Below are 27,596 nucleotides of genomic sequence, written 5' to 3'. Positions count from 1 at the left end.
GCCCGCCCCGTTACCAGCATGTTCGGTTGAGTGTTTATTGCAAAAGCCCCCCCCCCCCTCACTTCCCTATTGCTACCGCCAGTGTTGGAACCGCTGTAAAAGAAAAGGAGGTGGATGCGCTAGGCCGGACTGACCTATCTATCGGTTCGTCTTTTCCTTCTGCCAGGGGCCTTGCGCTGAGCTGGGGCCCGGTGAGGAGAGGGAATGGCTGCTTCGCCTGGGGCCCGGCAGGCCGCCCGGGGAGCAGCCACGGGCCATCAAGGGGGAGGTGATCGGTTGTGAGACTTCTCTTCCTTTTCCTTCCCCGTGTGTGGAGGTAAGTAAATGAGGTGAGGGAGAACAATAATTGGGGGAAGGTAAAATAGGGACAGGGGCTGCTATGGGAGATAGGCAGGGGTGGAGTGAGGTAAGAAACGGGGTGGATAAGCAGATGTGGGATGCAAGTGAGTATCACTGCCGGGGATTAAAGAAGCAAAGGGATTGGGGAAGAAAATAATTGTTTGCTCGGAGACCTGATTAAAAGATAATTACATTTTTGGAGGAGCAGCTACTAAGCAGCATTTTTCAATAAAGTCTCTATGATCAGGAGCACTGCATTTCTGAAAACAGGAAAGAAATAGGGAGAGCTATTGAATTTACCCTTGCTTGCAATGTTTCAGGGACATTGGACTATTCACTGCTGGACAATGAAAGCTGGGCTAAAGGGACCTTTGACCAAATATAATAGAGCAATTTAAATTTTTTGTATAGGATTGAGTAAATTATTGGGACACAGGTTTAACAAGAATTAGCACAGATGCCAGTTAGATGCACGTGCAGGAGAAAAATTTCTAGTTATGAAGCTTGGTAGATAACCTTGAGCCTGGCTCACACACATAGTTTTATCTACTTCTCTAGGTTGTGGTTGGGATAAAATGAGAGAAATAAAAAATGTGTCCTGCCCTAGTTTCCCTGAAGGAGGAATAGGACAGAAATGTAGCAAATATACCAATCTTTATTGAATTTATTAGACTGCTTATCTCAGAATGTGGTATGTTGGGAATATACAGCTGAAAGTTTCTAAAGCAAATACTCAACTGGTGGGGTAAACCAGATGCTAATTTGAGCAATCCTTCATCTGATAAGGCAGTTGCTGAGCCAGCAAGGAAGTGTAACCAAGTAGGTCTGGATGAGGGCAGAATCTGACTGGCAACTGCTTTTACAAAGTGAAATGTTTTTTGAAGGATGTGTGCAAAGGCAGCACTCAGGATAAGTGGGAATAAAAAAATGAAGATGATAAGAACAAGGATGAAAGCCACCTTTCCCAAAGGGGCACTCCCCAGGTGAACTACAACTGTATTTTAGCTGTGTTAGTTTGAGTAATTGGGATGAAAAATATGTTATTTGTGATTTGCTTATAGTCATGGACCTCATACAAACAACAAAAATCAAATATGGTTGTCCTTTTTGGAAACATGTAAAAATGTTATTTACAAATATCAAATCCCACTCCTACATAGATTCTTCCCTTTTTGCTCCCCAGCAGAATTAAAATCTCATCTTCAATATTTTTTTGCTCACTATGGATGTAATTGATGCAATATTGTTGTGGTTATAGTGTAGATATCTAAATTCATAGAGATTTCAATTAATAACCCTAACCCATTTGGTAAGGAAAAAAAGTATGATAGCCAAAATAAGCAGATGTATTTGATTGTTTTGTGAAAGTCACTGGGAAGAGGGGGAAAAGGGAATAATTTTTTTATACTTCCTAAATTGCAGCTGAAATGGCTAGTTCAAATTATCCAGCTGGTTTCCATGCCTAAGGAAGAAACTAGGACCTGGAATCTCCATTTCTGATCAAGTACTTTAACTTATCTTTTTTCAAATTAATGTATATGTATTCTTTTTTATCTCTTCTTTGCTTAATTAAAGGCAAAAAATGGTAGAATATAGAAGATTTAGCTGAAGAAGATGAATAAAATTAGGAAGAACTAAAGGTAGATGTTCAGAAAAGTCTAGAAACTGGTGGATATAATGGAGAAAGCTGAATTGGATTAAAGGAGGAGTTGCTTGGAGCTCAGATGAGGCATGGAGTGATAGCTATGAATGCATTGTTCTGTTGAAAGAAATATCCTTCTGAGTTCAGTTCCAAGTGGGGAAAAAGACACTGGAAACATGGAGGCTGCTTGGAAGGTTTAATAGTAGAAAGGACCACATGGCCTGGAGCTCCAGAGGATGATGATCACATGCTTCAAGGTGAGAAGAGAAAGGACTGAGTTGCTGAGAGTGCCTGGGTTTTATACTCTCTGTTGGGATTTGAATTGGAGCTTGTATTCTAATTGGTTGTCAGACTCCCAGGGGCAACTCTGTAGGCTGTCCCGAGTTCCAGGCTTGGTCTAACCTTGCTGGGTGATTATGCCCTTAAAAGGGCTTTTGGCAATAGCTTTACCTGGAGTTCCTTGTTATGTAAAGTATTCTGGCCCAGGCCTTAACGGCCCACCCATTAACAAAGGTGGAGGTGAGATTCTGCTTCTGGGGTGAGTTTCTGCTTCTGAGTTTCTACTCTTTTTAGAGGAAATATTCTGCCTTTTTAATATTTCCTAAGCTATTTCAATTTTCTAGGAGAGGAGGGGGTGCTAACTTTCTACAGTTCCAATTTGATTCCAGCAGTCAATTTAGTCAAGGAATTATAGTCCAGAAAATTTAAAATCTTCAATTCCTTTTATTGAGTTTCTCTTACGCAATTCAGCATTATTATCTGGTTTTATTTTTAGACTTCTACCAGAGCTCTGAAAATGTTCCACTTACACTATTTACTTCATCTTCGTTTTTCAAGTCCATTCTCTTGTCATTCAAAATAGGACTTAGCTCCAATACTTATTTCCAGTGCTATTTCTTTCTAGAATGTGGGGTGTAATCGTTGAAAAGATAAAATTTCCTCAGAGCAAAGTATGAATGCATTTTCCTCTGGTGAGTAACTGTGGCTTGTATCCCACCTTGGATTGAGAATAAAGCCATCTGGGGAGGCTCAGTTTTGTTCCAGGCAGGGCACTTGTGCAGCATCATGTGTAACCAGTATAGAGTCTGTACATTTGAGCATTAATTCAGTTTTTGCTCTGGAGAAGAAATAAACATGAACAGGAGAAGGGCAGGCACCAATTAATCCTATATGGTATTTAAGTACCTAGTGGGCATGTTAGCTTCTGTTGACCTGAATTGATTCTGGGGCTTGGGAAAAAATTGAAACCAACTGAATAGAGCCACCAATACAGTTTTAAAAAAAACACGTCAAATTTAGAGGGGATATTTTAACTATTGCAAGATTTGGTGGCACAGGAACCAAGGAGAGAGTTGATAGAGGTTAACCATATTTTAAGGAAGAGCTGGATGAATCAGAGAAAAGAGATTAAATATATACCAAGATCCAGGATAGGGGGCAGTTGGAAGAGAAAGCTAGGCTTTGAGAGATGCTGTACAATAAATAGCCAATTTAAATAAGAACTTGATTAATTCTTCCCTATTTTCAAGTTTTACAAGCCCAAATAGATGGTAAAACTGGCCACCATTTTGTAGTCTTGGTGATGAGAGAAGTGGTCGTCTAATGTTCCAAATGGACAACTTCCTATTTGGCAGCTGAGTTTAGGCATGGATACAGTGTCCAGGATGAAGGGTGGGTGATTTCAGATGGTTGGCTGCAGGGAAGCATTAGATCTGTGGTATCCTACAATATTTGGTTTTTGTTTTGTCTTTGTTAAGCTAATGAAGGCTACATCTAGTGTTAAAGGAATGCTTTCCCCAACAGTAGGGTGCCAAAGAGGCCTTGAAATTACTACCAAGCTTTGCAAGCTCACCCATTCTTTGTAAGGTAGCTCTACTAAAGATTAAGATTTCTCTTGAGCAAATCCATTAAAATACAGGGTGTGTGTTAGAACGAGACAGAGACTGGTTTATTTGCATCTTTTAGTCTTATCAACTGCAGATAGCAAATCCCTTATATTAGAGAAGAGGTAGTTTCTGCATCCCCATCTAGATTGTACAGTGATTTCATATGTATATGGATTACTTTTTGCATTTCTCAATGCCAACTACCCTCCCCCCACCAAATGGAGGATTTTTAAACACCAAACATCCCTTTTTAAAAGGTTCCAAGGATAGTAAAACATTGATTACATTATTAGTTGGCATCACATTTTAAATGTTCTATAAAACAGGGCATTGCAGTGTTTAAAAAGCCATGAGTTATATATATGTAAAACCTCTGTCTGAGAATATGAATAAGATTTTTTTAAAGATGCCTTTTTGGATCATGTAGTTCTTAGAAGAAGAAAGAGGTTTTGAGTAGCACTGATCAGTACCAGTGATCCAATGGTTTTGTCATTGATGTATGTTAATGTTAGATTTCTTTTATCCCATTTCTCTCATGTATATGGATACGCACACCACATCTGCCCTGATTCTTTTATTAATACAATGCATAGCTGATTTGTGGGCTCCACATCTGAGCTTGTTGATTTACAATCTCATCCTAATTTTTTTCATGGTCATATTCTCTCTTTTGAAAAGTAGATTCATTAATTATATATATGCTTCTGCCTCTCTTTCTCCTCATCCTTCCCCTTCAAAACTATTGAAATGTAGATCGCTTCTTTTTCTGCTCTGGGGCTCCATATTAGCAAAGCTTGTACTGTGCAATCCAAGCTTGCAGGATTTTTCTCCTATTTACAGAAGGATGCAGCTTTTGATTGTTTGGTGAACAATCTCAGAAAAAGAAGAGCAGGGGAGAGTCAGCAGAAACTTTTGAATCCCAGAAATAGCCATGTTACAATCTGGTTTTATCTAATCTGGTTTCTTTAAAAAGAAAAAAGACAAAGCGAGCTGTTTGTGGGCCTTGATTTCTGTGGAAGTATGTTGGGGAGCTTGAGAGGAGTAAGACAGAAGGTGGTGGATGAAGGTATTGATTTGGAAAAGCCCTTAAACAGATTATTTTCAGATTTCTGTTTTTTTCTTCCTTAATGTTCACTGCATTTGATAAGTAGTCTTTATCTCAATCTGACAGTTATTTCTTGAGGCTGTTTGGAACACATACCTTACATCTGTGCAGTCTGTCCATACTCTCATTGAATGCAGTTTTAATGGATGGGATCAGTTTGTTTGGTTAGTTTACTTTGTGCCCTCTCCTTTTTGAGATGTTACAGATTTTTTTTTCCTTCTGGCATGTTCCCCCTCCCCCCTTCTTTCTATTGTGAAGATACAATTGTTGAAGCTGGAGATGGAATATTGAATCTTATAGAAACTGTCCGTTCTATAAATGGTTGGTCTGCTTTGTTCTCATGTAGGCAAACTATTTTTGCACAAAGGAATAGGTCAATCTATTATTCCCTGAAAAAATACCATCACAGGAGGAAATCATTAAGAAAATATTGGAATGTGATGAAATGAGTAGATTAACATTTGAAATCGAGAACAAGATGATAAACAATTTTATAAAATTTGGGATCTATTCTATCAATGGTTAGACAATAAAACATGGTAATGAAATATGTAGATTCTTAGAAAATAATAAATAAAGATCTATTCTTTTCTTATTATATCTACAAAATGATTGTAGGATAGATTTGAGATGATAATATGAAGTGTCATAAAACAATTTAAGTAAAATATGATTATTTTGTAAAACATGAATGAATAAAAGTATAGTCAAAGGATTGATTAATAATGATATTAATGTATTTAATACTTGATTGAAAATATGAGAATATATACAATGTAATTGTAATTGAAGACTACGAAATGGAAGTACAAAACAATTTGTAAACCAACCGGCACACTGTGTGTGTGTGTGTGTGTGTGTGTGTGTATGGAAGATGGCTTGATGTTTTTATGTTTTGTTTGTCTATGTTCGTCTTAAAAACCAATAATTTTTTTTTTAAAAAATACATGTATTATGTGGGTGGGTGAGCAGAATATAGTTAATATAGCTCACTATTAAGAAAGAGAGGAGCATGTAATTTATCCAAGCTAATGACAAGTTAAGTCCTGCATTGTGTTTTGACTGAAGATTGAATAGTGGAATATGGACGTAATATTTCTAACAGTTTGTATCTCTCAAAAGCCAAGCTATTAGTTGGAATAGACCAGGGCTGTCAAACTCCTGGCCCACGAGCTGGATGCATCACATGCTGGCCACACCCATGCCCAGTTTAGTGAAAGGGGGGAAATGTCATGTGATGCCACCGTGACGATGTAAGTTTGACACCCCTGGAATAGACCATTGGATAAAAGAATTTAAGGCCATAGGTTCCAGAAAATGCCATGAAATTTTAAAATTGGAGGATAAACAGAAGCTTGTTATATTTATATTATAAATCTCTAATAAGATTCATCTTTCTATACAAAGCAATGCCGGAACAAGAAGTGAATATCTATATTCACTTATCTATATTTACTGTCAACAAGTGAGAGAGGGTGACAATCTGGCAGATTGATTAATTTCCTAGGAATCTGTCAGTTAATCAGAGGTCATGGTCAGCATGTACTCAGCAAGGTGGAACTTGTTAAGTTACCATCTATAATACATGGTGGATTACATGAACTCGGAGTCTGAGCTCTGAGCCCTCAGTAAAATAGTAGAACCTATATTAAAAATTGAGAAATCTAGCAAAAACTGCTGGGCTATTTATAAAATAGGTTTTATAAACTTTTGCTTCTTTCAAGAATGGTTTTTCAAAAATGGCTCCCTATCCCAACTCCATATTGCACTTTTCAAAATTATTGATAATTTATATGTGTTATCAATTAAAACTATTAATATTTCTGTCGTAGATAACCTCTTACTCATTGCCTTGTTTTCCATTATGAAAGTAAGATTTTCTTGAAGTGATAATTGAATCCTTTTGCCTGTCTTCATTTAGGGGCACCCCTTCCCATCTCATCTTTGCCTCTACTATGTTGCATTTTCAGCATCTTTTCTGATAGCTGTTGCAAATGAAAATGGAGGAAATGACTTTGTCGGGCCTGGATAACAGCAAGTTAGAGGTAAGTTGCAAAGCTTTTGATAGAGCAGAGCCAAAAAGACTATGGTGAAATGAATAGATTAACAGAAAAAATCTTGCAGTTCCTTTGGACAGAGTGAAGAGCCCGCTGTAGTTAGGGCTTAGCTTAGATGTGTGTGCTATGATTCATCTATCTTTGACATTTGTATATAGCTATTAGGGAGTTTTTTTTTTTTTAATGTCACCATTTTCTGAAAACGAATATATTCTCTTTATATTGAGAAATATATAATAATATGCCGATCTCCCGATGTTCCTTGTTCTTGCAGTTAAGACATTTTTGATCTTGTTGCCTTGCAGGCTTTGGCTCATGATATTTATACTGACTTGATTGAGGATGCTTGCCTGGGCTTGTGCTTTGAGGTACACCGTGCTGTCAAATGTGGCTACTTCTTTCTGGATGATACAGATCCTGATAGTATGAAGGACTTTGGTAAGTGTATATTTCAACCAATGCCCTTCTTATATTTGCTTACCAGGAATATTTTTTTTAATTCATAAACATTTTGAATACAGTGTGTTGTCAGTGCATATCATTTACAGAGGGAAAACAAGAAAAAAAAAGAAATAGTAACATACTGTATACACTAATAACAATATCAATGGTGCAACAGAATAATTTTAACTAAATTTATCTTTATGTTGGCTTATTTGTAATCCTGTTGGTTATATTGGCATACTTATAGTTGTAAACCATCTTTATGTTTAGTTCATGTATAACAATAATCTTTTTTTTTAACTCTAAATTTCTACCTCTTATCTCTAACCATTCATAAAATCTATCCCATCTTAAGGAATATTCTGTATCTCCAGTGTCCTTTATTTTTAATATCAATCTGTCCATCTCTGCACAGTCCAATATTTTCCTACTTACATCCTCATATAATTTTCTCATTTTTTCAATATTGTACAGATACATTCCTCGCTGCTGTCAATACACGCAAAATTAGGTATATAGTCCCTTTATCATAGCCCTCTGGCATTGTGCCGAACAGAAATATTTCTGGTTTCAGACGTAACGTTGTTTAATCATCTTTTCCAACCATGTATGCATTTTCGTGCAATGTTTTCTTGCTTTTATACAGGTCATATGATAATATGTAATATATTCATTTTTATAGTGGCTATTCTCCCGATCATTGATAGTTGTAAATTCTTCTATTTCTCCAAGTCCAGCTTGATTTGTTGCATTAATTTTATATAATTATCCTCTTTAATTGTTGCACATCTTGCTGTTAGATAGATGGCTAAATATTTTACTTCCTTTACTATCTGAAGATCTGTTTTCTCTGTCAATTCCTTTTTCTGTTTATCTGTAAGGTTTTTAACTATTTTAACTATTATCCTACATCGCTCTCCACTCATCTAGCCACTATTTTAACTTTTAATGCACACTAATGATAAGCTAGGCAGGGGAATGTGCGTGTGTGTGTGTGTGTGTGGTGGTGGTGGTGGTTGAGATGGTAGAGATTGTTCTACGATTATCCAAGGAGCTTTGTGAGAGTTGAAACAGTGTTGCATGGTCAGAGCCATTCTAGTGTCTGAAGGTTGTCTCTCCCTCTGTGACTGAGAATTGTTCTGGTAGCAATAGTGATGCTTACATTGTAGGTCACTATTCTTGTAATGTTTATCTTAAAAGAAGGGAAAATTGGACTGTTTTTAAATGTCTGTCAATCTAAGCTGCTACTTTTTGGTGAAGTTCTTGAGGTGCTTATATATGTAGCTCTTTTCCTGGCTATATGTTCAACTGAGAGACATCCTTCTTTCTTTTTTGGTTACAGAAATTGTAGATCAACCAGGGCTAGATATTTTTGGACAGGTCTATAACCAGTGGAAGACTAAGGAATGTGTGTGCCCAAACTGTAGCCGAAGCATTGCTGCCTCCCGCTTTGCCCCACACTTGGAGAAGTGCCTTGGTATGGGTCGGAACAGCAGCCGCATTGCCAATAGGAGGTAAGGACATTAGAAGGCTCTGAACATTATAGGTCTATCAGAAAAAGAGCTGAGACCAAGGATGATATGCTTGAAAATCAGGTATCAGAAGAAGAAAAGAAAATCAAACTTTGAGATTCTATGATTGTGTTGTTTTATGTTTATTCTATGCGTAAAGTAATGCATTATTTGTTGTCACGCTAGCATAAATTATGCATCAGTGGAAAAGCTGAACTGATGCATTTTTGCATCATTATTTTACATTTGTTTGCCATGGTAAAGAATGTGGAGATATGAAAGGCAGTAGAGGAAATCAAAAGATTATGGAGAAAGCAAGGGAGTTCTAGAAAAACATCTACTTCTACTTCATTGATTACACTAAAGTCTTTGATTGTGTAGATAACAACAAACTGTGGCAAGTTCTTTTTTTTTAATTTTATTTGAGTTTTCACAAAGAAATACAAATAAAACATCTTTTTTGAAAATAGCACGATCCTGGGTTACATTTCTTCGTACAGACACAAATTCAATTTCATGCTCATTTTTATGTTCAATTCCATATCTTATTACTGTTTTACATTTTCTACATAGCTTCTCCCTTCTTTTAATTTTCTTAATTTTATTTTAATTATCTCATCTCAATTCAAATCATTGTATTTATACTTTTTGTCTGTCCTGTTTCAAGTTCATATTATCTTTTCTCATTAAACAAGGTTTCTTCTGTAGTTGCTGATTGGAGTATGACACCTTTATATCTTTTAATTTTATCCATTTAACTCTTATTTAGGCTTCAATATATACCTTAAAGTTATAACATTCAATATAATACATAACTTCCATTTGGATTCTGCTTGGAACATTCTTAAAATACACACTATATTCTTAAAAAGAAAAAAAAGGATTATAAATATATGTAGTTAAAACAACACATTCCATTCCAATTCATTTCTTCAATTAATGTTAATATTCATTAAAATCTTAACTTCTTTAACATTACTTTTCAATTAAATATCATACTTCTATGGGTACAGTTATAAGCTTTCCATAATTAATTCCCCCCCTCAACACTTATATTTTATAAAACATTAACTAATTAAAATGTTCCCATCCCTTCCTAATTCAATTCTCATTTATTTTATTTCATTTATTTTATTAACAAACATTTCACAAGATTACAGTAGTTATTTTATCCCTCATTTTAATCATACATTTTTTCCAATTCTCTAAAATTATTTCTAATACTAATATAACAATACAATCTTATGTACCTTTACAGAATCCCTTTTTCAGTTAATTTTTCACCCATTATCTCTAAATAGGCCCTGTTTCTCTTTGTCTTGTTTCTGTCCTTTGTAACTTCTTTTCCTTTCCTTCTTCCCTCTGTTCTTCTCTCCCCTTTTTACCCCCTTGTCTCTCTACCTCTATTTCTCTCTTTTGTATTCCCCTTTTCTGTTGCTTTCCAGTATTATACTTATTTTTCAAATTATTTTTATTTTCTTTGGTTTTTTAATTCTTAAATTCTCCATTCTCTTTCCCCCCTTTCCTTTTTCTTAACCACAGAAAATTACTTGTTCATTAAAGATGGCTTCTTCTTTGTCCCAGTCTTCTTGTTTTGCAGACATTTCTTGTTTCTCATAGTTCCAAATCTCCATTTCTAAGAATTGAAAAACGAAGCCAAAACAACCTCTCCCTTCTTGTGCATCTTCTTTGTACTTTTTAAGTTCCATTTTCAATTCATCCAGAAGTAGTGCCATTGTATAAATTTTTAAACAACCACCCAATTAATTTTAGTCATTCAAATGCAATAACCAAGAATCCAACGATCACCAAGGAATCCAAATACACGCAAGCTGTTTCTTTTTGCTTTTTTTTTCATTTTCTCTTCCCGGGGTTCTACAATTTGGTTACCAAGTTTCAGTTAAAATGTATCTTTTAGAAGTCTTGTTGAGGTTTTACTGTAGATTCCTTTTAATTCCAGGCAGTCTCCTCCCTTTTTTCCAGATCCTGCCCTTTTATTCTTTTTCTCTCCTTTCCTGCTTATAAAAAACTTTTTAATGTCCAGAAATCTTTATTATCCCTTTGACATTTTATTTTATTTTCAGCTTAATTGCCTGTTGAAGTCAAAGTGGGGTTTTTTCCCGATTTCTTATTTAAGTCTCTTAGTTGTCAATATAGGGAAAGGGAGAGAAGAAGAAAAAGCCAAACCTTTCCCTTTTCACTTTCCTTCGCTGCTTCCGAATCTTTTTTGGGAACGATGTTACTTTTTTTTTTAGTTTAAATTCCAGGGTACCTTAGTTGTTGCTTTTGCAATTTAACCCAGTCAGCCAGAACTTACACTTCTTATCTTCCTCCTGCACATTCTTTTCCAGTCGAGTTCTTCTTTGAGGTGGCCATTTCTGACCACCGCTGCAACCGCCTTCGGGAAAGGGAGTAATGGCCAGCTGAGGAGGAGAGATGCGGCTCTCCTCAACCCTGTTGGCAGTCTCCCCCCTCTTCACCACCTCTATGGGATGGCTTCGCCCCGAAACCAGCCGGCTTGGGGTGCTCCAGCGGTGAGCCCAGACTGAAATCGCGCACGATCACGGATTTCTGTCTGTCGCTGAAGAAGCTCAAAACCGGAACCCCAAACTGTGAAGAGAATGAAAAACCAGACCACCTTACCTGCCTCCTTAAAAAATATGTCAAGAAGTAACAGTTAGAATCAGACATAGAACATATGATTGGTTCAAAAGAGGGAAAGGAGTATGAAAAGGTTGTATATTGGTAATTTAACTTACATGCAGAGTACATCATGCAAAATGCCAAGCTCAGTGAATCACAATCTGGAATTAAGTTTGTCGGGAGAAATAACAACAACCTCAGATATGTAGACCATACCACTCTAATGGCAGAAAGTGAAGAACTAAAGAGCCTCTTGATAAGGATGAAAAAGGAAAAGCAAATGTTGGTTTGAAAATCAACATTTAAAAAACTAAGATCGTCCGCTCCCATCACTTCCTGGCAAATAGAAGTGGAAGAAATGGAAGCAGTGACAACTTTTGTTTTCTTGAGGTTCAAGATCACTGCAGATAGTGACTACAGCCATGAAATTAAAAGAACTTGCTTTTTGGGAGGAAAGCTACAACAAACCTAGACGGCATAGTGAAAAGCAGAGACATCATTTTGCTGACAAAGATTTGTATAGTTAAAACTATGGTTTTCCCAATAGTAATTTATGGCTGTGAAATTTGGGCCATAAGAAAGGCTGAACACCAAAGAATTGATGCCTTTGAATTATGATTTCAGAGAAAACTACTGAGAGCCCCTTAGACTGCAAGGAGATCAGATCAGTCAATCCTAAAGGAAATCAACCCTGACTGTTGTTTGGAAGGACAGATAGTGAAACTCAAATGTTTTGGCCACCAAATGAGAAGAAAGGACTAATTGGAAAAGACTTGGATGTTGGGAAAGATTGAAGGCAAAAGGAGAAAGAGATGACAGAGGATAAGATGGTTAGATAGTGTCATCAATGCAATGAACATGAATAAAGGAGACAGTGGAAGATGGGGGAGCCTGGGTGTGCTGTGATCACAAAGAGTTGGACATGACTTAGCAACTAAACAAAATAGACAATCAATTCCCTATTTTCTATATGGTGCCTCTGCTCCCACATCTGTTAAAATATGGCAAGGGGTAGCCTGTAATTGCAAAATGTTGGCCCCTAAAGCAAATTATCTGCTTGTACATGATGGAAGAATGCACTCAGCACAAGGTGAGAGTTTGATTTCCTGTGGTATTCCAGTTAAGGGATTGAGCTGCAAGTCAAAAAACACCTGGTACAAGTTTTACCTTTGCATCCAAATGTCAATTCCTCATTCACTTTCCCTTCCTTCCCTCTTTCTCCCTTCCGTTTCTTTCTTTCTCTTTCTTCCTTCCTTCCCTTTCTTTCTCCCTTCGCTCACTCACTCCGTCCCTCTCCTTTCCTTCCTTCCTTCCTTCCTTCCTTCCTTCCTTCCTTCCTTCCTTCCTTCCTTCCTTCCTTCCTCTTTCTTTCTTTCTTTCTTTCTTTCTTTCTTTCTTTCTTTCTTTCTTTCTTTCTTTCTTTCTTTCTTTCTTTCTTTCCATCCCCGTGCCTGGTTTCGGGCCTAGGAAGCCTCCTGGAGCCTCCTGGGTGCAAAAATGGGGTTTGGGAGTTCAGCATGCCCTTTAAGCCCCATTTTTGCTCCCAGTAGGCTGCAGAGACTTGCTAGGCCCAAAACAGGGCGCGGGGAGCCTCAGAAGAGCTAAAATGGGGTATGGGGGGCACACCCCATGCCCCGTTTTGGGCCTAGCAAGTCTCCCTGGAGCTTCAGGAGAGCCAAAACAGGGTATGGGAAGTGCGCGCCACACCCCCTGTGCCTTATTTGGGGTCTAGGAAGCCTTCCTGCACTTACCTGGGAGCCAGAACCATGTGCCTGGGGACTCCTGGGTGGGGCAGGCTCAGCCGGTTTTTGGAACTACCAGTTCCCCAAACTGGATGTAAAATTAATATCCGGTTCACCCGAACTAGCCCAAACAGCTGAATCCCACCCCTGGTTAATGGCTTGGAACAGAAAGTGGAAGTTCTAGTTGCAGTCTTTCATCCTGAAATTAAAAATAAAGAACCCTTTTTCTTCTTTCTTCTCCCTGCTACAGGATAGCAAGTAGTAACAACATGAACAAATCTGAGAGTGATCAAGAGGACAATGATGACATAAATGATAATGACTGGTCATATGGATCTGAGAAGAAAGGTAAGCTGAGGCAAAGATGTGTTTGTGAGAGTGCTCTTTTTTAAAGATAGTCTCTTCATAGAATGAGGACTTGATATTGAATTTGGCTGCCACTTCAGTCAAATTCTGATGAGTTAGATTTTCTAGAAGGCTCTTCTGGTGGAATTTGATGGTTCAAAGGGGCAATCCTGCATCTTGAGCATTTTGCAATATGGAGTCTAATGCAAAAGATCAGGATTCAGATAGAGTTCCCACTTTGGGGGGTAGGGGAGAGAGAGATTGCCAATGCCACAGTAAGTTATTATTGGGCAGTTTTATACAACTGTGGGTCTAAAAACAGTTTTCATAAGTGACCTCGAGAATGAAAAGATTTTGGCTTCCTCTAATGGCGATACGTTTCAGAGGAATAGATTAATTATTAATTCATTATTAATTATGGTAATCCTCAACCTGCTACCGTAATGGAGACTGCCTATTACAGTCCATCCATCCAGTGACAACTGTTATGTGAGACAACCTTACTTAATGACGTCACCCCTGCTTTCCCTGATGCCACTGATAGGTAAATGCACAGGTCGTTAAGCATGCATAGGTACCTCATGGTGGAGGAGGCCTGCCACCCAGCTGAGAGTCCATAAAGAAGGCAGACAAGCAGCAAAAAGCTTTGCAAAGCCAAAATCAGCCCAGCAAGGTTAAGTCTAGTGTTGCATTCCAATGTCATATAGGGTCCCAAACAATCTGAAATGCTTGGCCAATGAAACCATGCTTGTGGTTTAGGTCTTTGTTCCACCTGGAAATCTGGTATCGTTTAATCTTTGCAGAAGTGCATGCTTGGCATTGTTATATCCTATAGATCACATGTAACCCATATGTCATTAGTTGTTCTATGACATTATGCCAACTTGATGAAAAATTATCAGTCTTTATTACTTGAAATAAACCTGAGGGGGAATGACTTGAGAAACTAATCATACTTTAACATCAGCCTCCATGCCCTAACTTCCATTTTACATATCTCTGTTTCTAATTTGAGACAAGAATGAGTTCTCTGGGCTACTACAAATATAGACTCAGAACTTGGATCTGTACTATTAAAGAGCATTGTTTCTAACATCCAGACACACATGGGCTTATATAATTCTTGGACCAAAAATTAAGTTTAAAAATGTTTTAAGGGGGTGGTAAAATAAAATATCTCTTTTTTGTCTACTGATTAGCAAAGAAGAGGAAATCGGATAAGGTAAGATCATGCCTACCTTTAATATTGTTTTAGTTATTAAAATAAGCATTTCTAAACTTTTTGCAAAGTTAGAAGTTAGTATTAGAAAAAATTGAAGTATTCTGTATGTGAAGAAGACGCACTAATTGCTCTCTGTTTTCATGCTCTTATACTATTTGTAAACCCTGGGTTTCAAAATCTCTTGTGCATTGGATTGAAATTGTGCTACTGTAAGCAAGGGAAACAAGATTATGGTTCAATTTGGATCCTTTAGGGAGGTTTTTCTCAGTTTATTCTGTGCGTTTACATCTTTTATCTTTTACTTTGAGTCACATGGCTCCTTTGAGTTGTAGGCTCCTCAAATAGTGCTGGCAAAGAGGAAGAATAAGTGAAGACACCAAATACAGAAAAAAGAGAAAGGGCCTCTAACAGGCATAGAAACATTTATAAAAAAAATTGTAATAAAAATTTCCCCTTTTTACAACTCTGTAATCCATTAATTCAATGTAGAACTCAGCATACATTGGGAATGTAAGTTTTCCTTCCCAGACACTCTAGTAATGAACATTTTGTATCTGTATATCAACTACTGTCTTTAAAACTATTCATTTCACAATAATTTCTGTGCTTCTATTTCAAATATTATTTGAGTTCCAGGTAACCAAAACATTTTTTTAAATCATCTACATTGCTGAAACTGTTGTTCAAACTGTTGAGCGAGTAGCCTGATCTTTGTCACTGAAATGAAATAACGTTGAAAAATCTGCCCTTCAAGTTGGGGAAGGAATTTAGTTGCAGGATCTATTAAATTCAGAGTTTCCGTATCCCCCCATACCAAAACTATACCTTTTATTTTTCCTGACTTCTTTCAGAATCCCAATTCTCCCCGAAGATCCAAGTCCATGAAGCATAAAAATGGTGAGTGTATTGTGGAAAGTCATCTTTTATTGTTCCTATGTCTGATCTCCATATGACATAGCATAATGCATTTTCAAAGAATTCCCCAATTCTCCTGTAGAACTTTTGTGTATCTTAATTAAAATTTGGAGTGGAGAGGGTACATACTTTTTGCACTGCAAGAAGTGCCCGCCTTTGGAAAGCCCAGTTTTCTTGTGTTTCTGCATGAGTGATGAATATGGGCATGCCAGATTAATTGGGGGGAAACAAGTAGCTTGGTTTCAGGTTTTTAGTGGAAAGGCAGGAGCAATATGCACTATGCTCAGAAAACAAAGGTGGTCATGGCTTTCAATTGGATTGGGCATTTGGAGGAAGTGCATAGAATGGATTTGTTACCCTACTAAGGCTGCCAAAATGCAGGTTCGATGTAGTAGCCCTACCACAGGCAATCTACTGTTCTGGTGTGTCAAATAAGGAGAGGAAATACTGAGCATTTGGAGGAACCTACTGAAGGCTTGATGGACTGTGGTAGATGGGCAGGTAGTAATGGCAGTTAGGTGATGGGTTTGCTTAAGAGAGCCTTTCATGAATGGCAACAAGGAAATATAAAAAAGCCTTCAGAATCACAGGTGTCTTGGGTCACCATGAAAATGATTGGAAGGAATGGGGGTTGCTTCACTGTTTGAGCATGCTTTCTCCACTAATTAACCTTTCCTACTGTAATTTGAATTAAGCATGTTTTAGAATGTTTAGAACAGGGCTTGCCAACCTTTTGGACCTCACGGACCACCCAACTCAACAAACTTGATATATAGCCATATGGAATCTATGAATTGACCTTTAAAGACAAATACTAGTTCTCTGGCATGTGCATTGGTGATTTCACTAGTAGAATGAGATCACATGTGTTGCTACTTATGTGTATTCTTTTTTCTCTTCCTATAGGGGAGCTGAGTGGTAGCTCAGATCCATTTAAGGTGAGTTTAAGTTCAGCACAGCAATGCCGTGTCCTATCATACTGTGTTGCTTCTTATGATTTTAAGAAGTACTAGATCTTCTACAACACCTCTGTTTTGAGGTGCCTGAGTCAACTTGTCTAAATACAGCAGTGGCTCTGGAACCCATTCTTACAATATGTCTGAATTTGATGGCATAAATGCCTACATTTAAAAAAGAATGTGAGGAAATTTTAATGTCAGCTTCAAAGAGACTTATCATCAATTTTAACAAAAAACAGTGCTCCCTAAAAGAATTTCACTGCTATGTGACAAAGCCCTGTCCATTCTGCATCATTACCCTATCCCTTGTGGCTGTCAACCTGTCTTAAAGTTAAAAGAGCTCCTAAGGTTAATGACTCCAGAATAGAATAGGATTACAGAAGGGCATGCATTATATTTCTATTTGCTTTTTTATCTTGTTATGCTAGTTTTTTATCTCATCTTATTTATTTGTTTGTTTGTATCCCATCTTTATTTTACAAATAATGTGGTGAATGTATCAGAATACCGTCCTCCTTCTATATTCCTCACTAGAACAACCCTTTAAGATGGGTTGGGCTGAGAGAGAGTGATTGGTCCAAAGTCACCCAGCTGGCTTTTGTGATTAAGACGAGACTTTAACTCATACTCGTTTTCTAGACTGGTGCTTTAACCTTTAGACCAAACTGACTTTCACTCATACTGGCTTGTTTTACTTTGTGTTGTATAATTTCATTTTCATACCATTTCATTTTATGGTGAAAATGTGAAGGAAAGGATTGCCATGATTTATGTAACACCTAAAATATCTGGGTGTGGTGTATTCTCCTCTCTAGTATAACAATTCTGCTGGAATCAACTATGAAACTCTGGGCCCCGAGGAGCTCCGTAGTTTGCTAACTACAGTGAGTACCTAGCTCTGTTGCCTTCTGTCTAATGATTCTGTATGCTTTTGCTTATTTTCATTTAATAGATTGAAACTGTTGTTTATTTATTTGAAAGTAAATGCTTGCCATTAGGAATGCTGCATATGGTCTGAATAACTGATCATTGGAGCCTATGCAGTGCTTAAACATTTACTTGGAAGAGACATTACAAAAGGAAGATACATCCTCTGACTACCCTTTGAAGTGATTTGAGGACTGTTCAATTCCTTGAAGCTGCCAAATAATATTTAAATCTGATAGGTATTCTTTATTTTGGACTTAATATTCATTTAACTATAGCAATGTACAGTTGCTGCTTTATTGACTATGAAAGAGGGAAGGAACCCAAGCAAGATTTTGTTGAAACGAAGGTCAAATGACGCTAATGAGTAAGCAAGTAGTATGAGGATTGATGTGCCTGGATCAGAAAAAGATAGAAATAAAGGGTGGTGTGCAAATACTGATGACTATCATTGTGGAGATAGGGTCTGCTGACCTAATTAAAGTAGCTACTCAGGCTGATTTTTTTTTTAATTTTATCCTGGAAAAGCAAGAAAATTGCAGAAGGTGGTTGCTCTTCCTAGCTGGAATATGATCCTTATCTGGGGGCTGGAGACCCAATACATTTGAAAGAAGAAAACAAGTATAGTTCTTTTTTAAATTCCCATCTCAGTTGAGTTGCTTTAATAGGGGATTTTCCTCTGTATTGCATCCTTGCCCTTTCCATGTACAACTTTCTGAGACTAGGCATTGCACCTTTTAGGTCTTCCAAGATGCCCCCACAAGGGTTACATTATTCTGCCTCACTCTTTCTTTTACTCCCCATTTTCCATGTTTTTATCTGGCTGTATTTACTTAAATATTGTTTTTCTTCTTAGTCAGCCTGTTGCTGAAAATTCATGGTTGCATTTACAGTTCTGTCTGAGAATCAAAATATTTACATTCTGAAATAGTTACTTTTTGAATGTTTAAGAATTATATCCATCTTCTGATGCACTCACTCAGCCTATCAACCAACCTTATGTACGGTCTTTTTTCTCTAGCAATGTGGGGTGATCTCTGAACATACCAAGAAGATGTGTACACGGTGAGAACTACCTTCTCTTAATTTTTGGGTGCCCTTGAGTTGCTTTGGTTGCTAGTAAAAAAGTTTCTAGATCACAAATTTGCCCCATTTGCAGTGACTAGTTTGACTAGAGTAGAATCTACTTGCTTCTGATTATAGGAACTGATCTTTTCAGTAGTGTTTACTCAAAACAGAATTCACACCTGGGGAGAAAATATGCATTGAAAATTGAGGGGAAGAAATATATTTTTTCTTTGGTGGAACTTGCAAGATACTTTACACCTGAGCAAGCCCTATTATTGGAAATGATATTGCAGAAAAATGTTAGAAAGGGGTGGGAAGGGAATTCTTTCCATTTTAATTTAACTTTGTAACCTGAGGAGGGATACTTTCCTTACAATAAAGTATCTCTTGCTAATCCTGATATTTCAAATATTAAAATAAAATTAGCTTTTAAATGCATTTTCAGAGATCCTCTTGGAAAAGATTCTTAATTGTGTACAGATGAATAAGAAATGGGCTTTAACTAGCTTCTTAGGAGAAATTCAGAAATTTGGGAGCTTACACAACAGCTGTATAAAAGCTTTCCACATAATTTTTTAACCATGAATTGGGCTTCCATGCCTGATCAAAAGCTAAGGTATTTTACTCATTAGGAAAGTTTGGAAGTACCTTTTCAAATTAATAACATTTTATTATAAGATACCAGCTTTCATGAGCTTCAGACTACTTTATCAGATGCAGGGAATGGCTTAACATAGGATTTAAAAACATAGGCATGAGAAGGGAGAAAAAAACAAAATGATTATGTAGCTGAGGGTTTCACAGGTTATAAATTCCTATCAATTAACCATTGTTCTGTGTTAAAAACAGTGTTTGCTGAAACTTTCTGAGATAAGTTGCAAATCACTGATATATATAAGTTCAGCTGTCTCTCTCTTAGTTGCTCTGGAAAAGTCTTTTTGTTCCAAAACAACTGCATAAAGATTTATAATGGATTGTCCTGGGAGATCAAAATGCTTCAATGCTTTGTCCTTGATTCAAGCCTGATGTCAGACTTGGCTCAGTTAATTCTTATGTACAAAGTCCAGTCTATTTATCCTGTCTAAAAGTCAAAAGGGAACTGCTGGCAACTTATGGCAGCATTAGAAGAATAGTACGTGAAGATATTCATGAAATTGATACTTCGCCTGATGCACCATCTAGTTCTCGTGTTATCTTTCTTCTGTTTCATTGGGAGAATTTCTTCAGTTGCAAGTAGAGTTTCATGTTGGCTGGAGAATTCTGGGAGTTAAAGTCCACACATCTTAAAGTGGCTAAGTTTGAAAATCACTCTTCTACGTGAATATGCTGGATGAGGTCATTTCATAGCACAGAGTGCAGCATCAGTATGCTGACGATACCTAGTTACACACTTCGATCTCTGGCTGAGCAGGTGATGCCATTTTGGGGCTGATCCAACACATGGGAGGTTATGAGGGTCTGGAAGGGGAAGAACCAGCTCCAATTCAGCCCTGCAAAACAAAGTGGTTGTGGGCTTTAATGTTTCTTGTACCCCAGCCCAAAAAAGGGTAGCCAAGGGCTGCCATCTATTGAGGTACTATAACTCGAATACTCCAGTACTTAAAAACAAATTCAAATTCTGCTTCCAGAAAAAGTTTTTTTTAAAATAGATTGCCTACATTATATAGCTTAAGTTTAGCAACTTGTATTTCATATAACTTAAGTGCAGGGGTGTCAAACTCAAGGCCCGTAGGCTGGATCCTCCCCATGGGGTGCTTAAACCTGACCCATGGGGCTGGTCTGGAAATATCAAAGGACTGGCCCATGCGCTCCTCGTCGCCGCCTGTTTTGGCCTCCTGCAGCACTCTGCTGACTGAAAACAGGTTGCACGGAGGCCCCACAAGGCCTGTTTTTGGCCTCTCCAGCAGCCCTCTGCTGATCGAAAATGGGGCTCTGCCAGGCCCATTTTTGGCCTCCAGCAACACTTTGTTAGCTGAAAACAGGGTGCGGGACCTCTGCGCAGCCCATTTTCGGCCAGCAGAGGGCTGCAAGAGGGCTGGGTTGGACTGGATTACAATTATGTGACCTCAAGTAAGAGCCTGACCTGGATAGAAAACAAGCAACTTCCTATGTTAATAAAGCAGTTTAATGCCAGCTTTTACATACTGTAGGTCCATTTAATCTACAATCAACAATATATAATTGACAGCCATTTCTATTTACTATCCTGGAAATTTACCTCTGTTGTTAGATCTTGTGTTATCATGTTGTTTATGCTATTGTATTTTTATTATTAGTTTAATAATAAAAATACAATAGTACAAATAGCTTTTTCTGCCTGGAAAAACAATTTACTATTAAACAATGGGGTATAAATGTAGAAATGAAAAGTTTAGTGGAATATGAAGAATAATTGATAAATGTTTACCAGTAATATCTGCTGGAAGACATAGGAAAATGGTTATAGTAAAGAACTGTGGAAAGAAAGAAGGGGGGAAAATGCATCTTGAGCCTGTGTCAAATGCCCACCATGGCCACGCCCACCTGAGTAAATTTATTTAAGTTTCTCACAAGATGCTGCTAAGAGTCTACTCTGAGAGGTAAAAACTGCTGAGCAGCCAGTTGTTTAAAACTTGGCTTGAATTTGCTTCCTGGTTTTAAAGTCTTCAGATTCCAGTTACAAAAAGAATGACTTGCTTTCAGAGAAAGAATTAAAAAACAAAACAATATAATTCTTGAAAAACTGTACTAGATTTTGCTTTGCTAGTAGATAGGCATTGTTTCAAAGACAGACTGGGATACTCAATATATTTTCCAGGTCTGAACATTTAGTTGTTCCTTTAGATTTTTTAACAGTGTTGATCCCGTTTCTGGAATATTTATTTATGGGCGATGAAAGAGCAGAAAGCATGTATTTCACAACCTATGACTGTTCTGTAATCTTGTCCTTTGCCTGAAGGTCTCTTCGCTGCCCCCAGCACACTGATGAACAGCGGAGGTCAGTCAGGATCTACCTCCTAGGATCCTCTGCGTAAGTATAATTAGGATGAAAGGAATGCAGGAGAAACTCTTTTACTCTAAAGTGCATTTCATACTGTTTAACTGTATGAATGTTGCTGAATTTTGCTAACTGAACATAGGAAGTGGAATAACTTTCAGTAATTTACTGCTTTGCAACTTATCATTTTGTTGGTTTCTTTCTGAGCCCCAGAAAACCTTACATTGATACACTTGGTTTTTCAGAGTTAGGCATATTTCATCCAGAATTTTTCAAGCATATCTTTCTAGATTAGAAATTCACACTAAAAGAAATAAAAAATATAAAATTAGTGGAAAATGTGGATGGACAGTTGAAGGCAGTGTCTTTTCTGCTTTTTCTTTCTGATGGTATATGACAGGCAAGCCTCTTTCTGTTTCTTTCTGTTCACGAAAGGCACGTTGCCTTGGTAATTATAACAGTATGCCAGAAAATGCAGGTGGGGCTACGCCAAAATAATGAAATTTAAGAGTAAATAAAATTAGAATATTAACATAGTTAATTACTTCTTATGTATTAATCATTGTCTTCTATCTTTCACATTAACATAAAAATGTAATGTTTGGAGGCGCTGTAGAACCTACTTCCAAAGCTTTGCTGAAACTGCCTCTGTCTCTACCAGTACAGGTTGGATTTCTCTATTAGCTGTTGCTGCATTAAAGAGAATTGACCTTAATCTTTTCCCCTTTTCATATATTTTCCCTTTACTTAGCTCACTTCCTGAAACAGAAAGCAGCGTGGAAAATGATAGCTTTGATGTGGCAGAGAGTCAAGCTCTCATGAGTCGGCTTCAATGGGATGGTTCTTCAGATATCTCTCCCTCTGATTCAGCTTCGTCAAAAGCAAGTAAGAATGTGTGTAGCTGCCTGAGAGAGCAGGGAGAAGTGATAATAGCTTGCATTTTAAATACTGGGCCTCAAGGTAACTTTCAATTGTGAGGCTGTAGGAGTATTTGCTTCTTTACCTTTTTTTTGTCGTAGCACACTGTACTGCTGAACATAGAAGGAGCAAGGACATCAAAACATTATCACTTAGGATATCTTGTTTATCTTGTTCATACCTATGCACTAGATGCCCTTTTAGCCTTTCCTGTAATTCTAAACATCATGTGTTGCAGTAGCTCATTTTGCGCAGTTTGAGTCGTTGGATTTCACCATGCTATTTGCAATGCTGGGATAACATGATCGTTGAATGCAGACAACTCCAACCTTTAGGAATATGATTGAGGAATTCCCACAGGTTGCCAAATAAAGTAATGGTTCCTTCATAAAAATTGATGGGCAGACTACTTGAAAAAAAATTTTCTTAGCTTCTTTTCAGCTATGATCAGCTAATTCATTGGCAATTATTTATATAAAAGATTCTGCCCATAATCTCTACCAAAAACAGGTACAAAGAGATATCCCACTGAAAGCAACTTCCCTGTTCTTTCAGATTACGTAGTCTGCATTGCAGACTACATGGAGGCACAATAAGAAAGGAAAATCATGAGATAAGTAATAGTCCCCTAAATAAGAGGGGGGGGGGGCATTGAAGATTTTGTTAAAATGCTAATCTATCATCATCTGCCAGTTGCTGTGCTTCTCTGAATCCTGTGAGCATTCTTGATCTGCAACATCTAGAAGCTGCACTGCTCCATTTGTTAAGAAGTTGACAGAAGCCCATTAGGGAAATGCTTCTAAATAATAAACTGAAGTTGATGTAAAAGTATATGAACTTACTCTTATTTACTCACACTTACAGCACACGCAAGTGTGACAAATCAAATTGGCAAAAGACACTACAGCCCAGTGTTGATTATATTGCTGTAGGTGCCATTTTAATGAAAAATATTTTCATTTGATAAAAGTATTGTAAATACTGACTCAGGGAATTGTATGTTTTCTGGCTTGCTGAACTATAAAGTTTATGATTGTGTTGATGATTATTGTAATTACAACACTGCAATTACTCTCCTGGGCATGCTCTTTACTTGATGACTCGTGTGTGCAAATGGGCCATACAGATTTGACAGCAAAATTCATCCCTTCATGGCAGTGCTTTTCAATGGAAGTGATTTATTTTGTTCAGCTTGGTATGGGCAGTGAGAAGTTTTTCAAATAATTACAAATTGTTGGCCAGGCAAAATTGGCATATACTTATTGAAGGACAAGGAAATTATTTGAAAAACAGGACTGAAAACAGGCGGGCACAATACTTAAACATGCATTCTTTTTCTCCCCACAACAGGTACAAACAACTCTGAATCTCGAAAAACCAAAAAGAAGAAACCACACATGAGCCTGGTAGGAAGTGCTTCAGGAATGAGCTCCAGTAAAAAGAAACTGAAGTCTAAGCCACTTGCCCCTCCTACTCCCAGCCTCTATGATGACATAAATTGAATAATTTTGAGATGAGAAAAACAGGGAGGGCTCCGGGAATCTGTTCTGTTCCTTTCTGACCCAGATCGGGAGACAGATCTGGCTGATACCCTCTCAAGTGGTCCCTTGCGGACAACCTTTACAATAATTAACTGTGAAGACAGATGGCTGCATGTGTCCACTGCCCTCGTCTCAAGCCTCCTAAAACATGTGGCATTGCCCTATGCCCACCAGATGTATAATGAAAGACTAGGACTGCTTTGGGGAGAGTGGTCTTCCCCACTTCTGGGGAAAAGGGATGGTGGTGGTTTGAGGCAGGCCTTAAAGGTGGATAGCACCTCCATCAATCAGGGAGGAATTGGTCTCTCCCCGTTTCAATTTGTCTATTTATTGTGATGTTAGTGGTTGTTCAATCATGACTATATATATGGTGGCATCATATTTGCTTAGCAGTGCTAGAGGCTGAATTGGCAGGGCTGAGAGGCATCTATGCATATAAACCTGCCTGTGCTCTTTTGTTGATTTGGAAGGGTATGGCAGAAAGGAGAAGAATCAGTGCCTACCCTTTTGTCTTAAGTGTCTACTCCAGTGGCCTCTTCATTGTCAAGAGAAGTAGCACGAGCTTATAGATCAGCCTCTTCTCTGAGGTTTTTGCCTTGTTCGGTTATCCTAACATGCTGAGATGGGCAGAGGGTTGAAAAGATGTTGCTGTTGTCACTATTGTTTCCTGACACTTATCTGCTTCTTCACCAGTAGCATCTCTAAAATCTTATATAAATCAACATTAAGAGTCTGGGGTTGTATTCTTCCTACTATATGGATACCAGGAAGCTGGTGAAGAAGTTAATTTCCTTACTTGTGCTTGGATACAAATCCCTATCTATCCAATCTTGATGAGCCAAGACATGCATTACTTTATACACATAAGTTAATACACATTTTAAAATGTCCCTGACAATTGACTGTAAATTTGAATTACTGAATTTTAAAACAGCTCTCATTGAAACCAGGCAGGGAGATTATGCTCTGACCTACTAGCTATTATTAATTTCTCTTCAACTTAGTGTGTTTAAAATATTAAAACTGTGCTGGAGTATTAGGGGCAAAATCAAAAAAGTTAGAGATAATGGGACGGGAGGGAGAATATGGTTTTTTAGATTAATAGTTTTATTATATTTCCCCCTTTCACCCCCCCAAAATATATTTTCCCTCCACTTCATTCCTGCTCTATTCTAGTCTTTTTACAGACAACTGCTGTTTCAAATCTATTGCCATAAATCATGATACAATGATTTTATAGATAGATGCTAGAAATTGTAGTACTACTTCTATGGAATATTGCCTCTGCTTTTTGCTTCCCTTTCCTGAACCTTTACAGTGTGTACAACAACTATACAGAAGTTATGTAACCATTTCAAAATGTGTTCCCTCTTTTCTTCCAAAAGTGTGCACATGAAAAAGATCATTTGTTGTATCTATCCATAAGTCTAATTTACTGAAGCTTAGCTGTTTCCTTCCTAATGTAAGAATGTTTGTAGTTAATTTCTACAGTAGTAGATGATCCAAATTGCTAATAACAACTGCTTGGGGCTGTTGCCTGGATTGAGGTGGCTGACAACTTTCTTTTGCTTCATTTCCCTCTTTGTTCCTAGCAACTAAACAAAGTCCTTGCTCAAAACATAGAGAAACTCCATGTTTTCCACTGTTAAAAGCCATAGCTCAATTACATCAGGGAAAGCTCTCTGAAAAATCCCCATCAACTGTCCTGATGTGAAAAGCTTTCAGCACATGCAGTACTGTTTACAGGAAGAATCCCTAAGGGACTCCCAAGTTCTTCCTTCCTCTCCAGAGTTCCATATGCTTTTCCGGTGCTGTTACATGTGGGGGCAAATTCTGTTTACCATAATGCTTATGTTAAGGCATAAATGCTAGGTCTGTTGCTGTCCTAAATTGCTTCAAGTGTGGAAATAGCAGACATAGCAAGTCAACATTACTGAGGTTGATCTTCTTTTCTTGCCGTTATATACTTGGGCATAAGGTATGTTGTATAGAGAGGATTCTGGGATCGAGGCGAGCCTTCCTGAAAGATCTTTCTGGACAGTGATTAAAAAAAACCCTAGCTTTGTGGAACTCTGTTAAAGGAAAACCTATTTGCAGGAATCTTGATATTTTTCCTTCCTGATCTTAATCTACAAAGCATTACTCCTGCATTGCCTGGACCAGGGCTCCCCAACCCTCAGTCTGTGGATCAGCATCGGTCTGCGGCATGCCAGCAACCGGGTCATGCAAATAAGCGAACTCCCATCCACGGGATGCAAGCAGCATGCAAAACCACACACTCTCTGCTCTGTGGAAAACTCTTTCTCCGTCGAACTGGTCCCTGGTGCCCAAACGTTTGGGGGCCACTTGCCTAGATTTCATACTTAGCAAATGTTTTTAAATACATGACTCAGTATTCTATAAGAGCTGTGTAAGTATGGATCAGACAATTGCCTAACACCTCCTTATAATGTAGCTATTTGATGCGAATAGCTCTCCCTCTTTCTAAGGGAGGTGGGAAAAGCTGGATATTGTTCACTTCCTGATAACAAGTAGTTACATACTTAAATTATGTATCAAAATGCTGGCTAACTTTACACTATTGCAGCAGTGTAAAGATAGCAAGTGTGAAAGAAGAGTAAAAGTAGATCCCTGTTTGTTTCCCATGACTGCAACTCAAGCTTTTGGGATCATGTTTCAGGCAACTTTGGAAGTACAAACTTTGGGGACTTTTGAACATTATTAATTTAGCAAGAGGGGAGGACAAAGGTCGTTTTACATGCGGATCTGCACCTGCACCCATTATTTTTTAAGGTAGGCCTGTTTCACTTGAAAAAAAAAAACCCTTGTATTCTATCATGAATGGATTAATGAGAGTTTTTGAATTTGTTGATGTATAAAACTGCACCTATGTGATATTTTTGAACATGTGCAGAAATCATTTAAGAAAGTACTGTACTGTGGTCTCTGATTTTTTTAAAAAATGTTTTATCTATATAATCTCAGACTGTACAGGTAGCTAGATATTAAAAATACCCTGTCAAATCTGTATTTTTTTCTTCCCATTCATGGATTGTGAAATGCTTGTGTAAATAAACTGTAACTCTGCTTGGTACTGGTTAAGGTTATTTATGGCTTTACACGTTTTGAGAAAAGGGAATTTTTAAAATGTTTTGTAACACCAGTATGTTACAAAGATACACATGGTTTTCTTAAAATGCACTATGGAATCAGGTCTTTCAAATAAATTAGAGTCCCAAATTGTTTTTGAAAGAAAACCCTAATTCTACTCTGAACTGCAGTTCCTAAAGATACTCAGAAATACCCTTTTTTTCTTCTTCTCTGGACCCTTGTATATATTCTTTTAAAGACTGAA

At 37.6% G+C, this 27,596-nt stretch overlaps 1 protein-coding gene across 6 annotated transcripts; it reads left to right on the top strand.

The window, feature by feature from the left end:
• On the top strand, nt 1–27,335 carry ATXN7L3 (ataxin 7 like 3). Of its 6 annotated transcripts, none has more exons than XM_087915282.1 (14): nt 1–316; nt 1,762–1,843; nt 6,943–7,017; nt 7,335–7,467; nt 8,816–8,987; nt 13,620–13,717; nt 14,914–14,936; nt 15,788–15,833; nt 16,758–16,789; nt 17,626–17,694; nt 18,759–18,802; nt 21,744–21,815; nt 22,534–22,667; nt 24,051–27,335. In XM_087915282.1, the coding sequence occupies exons 3-14, from the start codon at nt 6,967–6,969 to the stop codon at nt 24,200–24,202; spliced, it is 1,026 nt and encodes a 341-aa protein (XP_087771408.1). In that variant the 5' UTR covers nt 1–316; nt 1,762–1,843; nt 6,943–6,966; the 3' UTR covers nt 24,203–27,335. The 6 variants fall into 6 exon arrangements, with proteins under 6 accessions (XP_087771408.1, XP_087771406.1, XP_087771407.1 ...); XM_087915280.1 differs by lacking the exon at nt 1,762–1,843 and adding an exon at nt 6,095–6,225 and having other exon boundaries at nt 14–316; nt 6,894–7,017; XM_087915281.1 differs by lacking the exon at nt 1,762–1,843 and adding an exon at nt 1,915–2,238 and having other exon boundaries at nt 19–316; nt 6,894–7,017.
• The last annotated feature ends 261 nt before the right edge of the window (nt 27,336–27,596 follow it).

Source organism: Pseudonaja textilis, chromosome Z (assembly GCF_049901715.1).
Source record: "Pseudonaja textilis isolate UNSWEBS1 chromosome Z, rPseTex1.2, whole genome shotgun sequence".
Taxonomy (NCBI): domain Eukaryota; kingdom Metazoa; phylum Chordata; class Lepidosauria; order Squamata; family Elapidae; genus Pseudonaja; species Pseudonaja textilis.
The sequence above is the reverse complement of the archived record's forward strand: the minus strand, read 5'-3'. Positions and strand labels throughout refer to the sequence as shown.

Bases quoted from the DNA above. Each gene is read 5' to 3' on its own strand.
- ATXN7L3 (XM_087915282.1), top strand. From the start codon at position 6,967: ATGAAAATGGAGGAAATGACTTTGTCGGGCCTGGATAACAGCAAGTTA. The intron at 15,834-16,757 runs GTGAGTGTATTG...CTCTTCCTATAG, and splicing joins GTCCATGAAGCATAAAAATG to GGGAGCTGAGTGGTAGCTCA. The intron at 18,803-21,743 runs GTGAGAACTACC...CTTTGCCTGAAG, and splicing joins ACCAAGAAGATGTGTACACG to GTCTCTTCGCTGCCCCCAGC.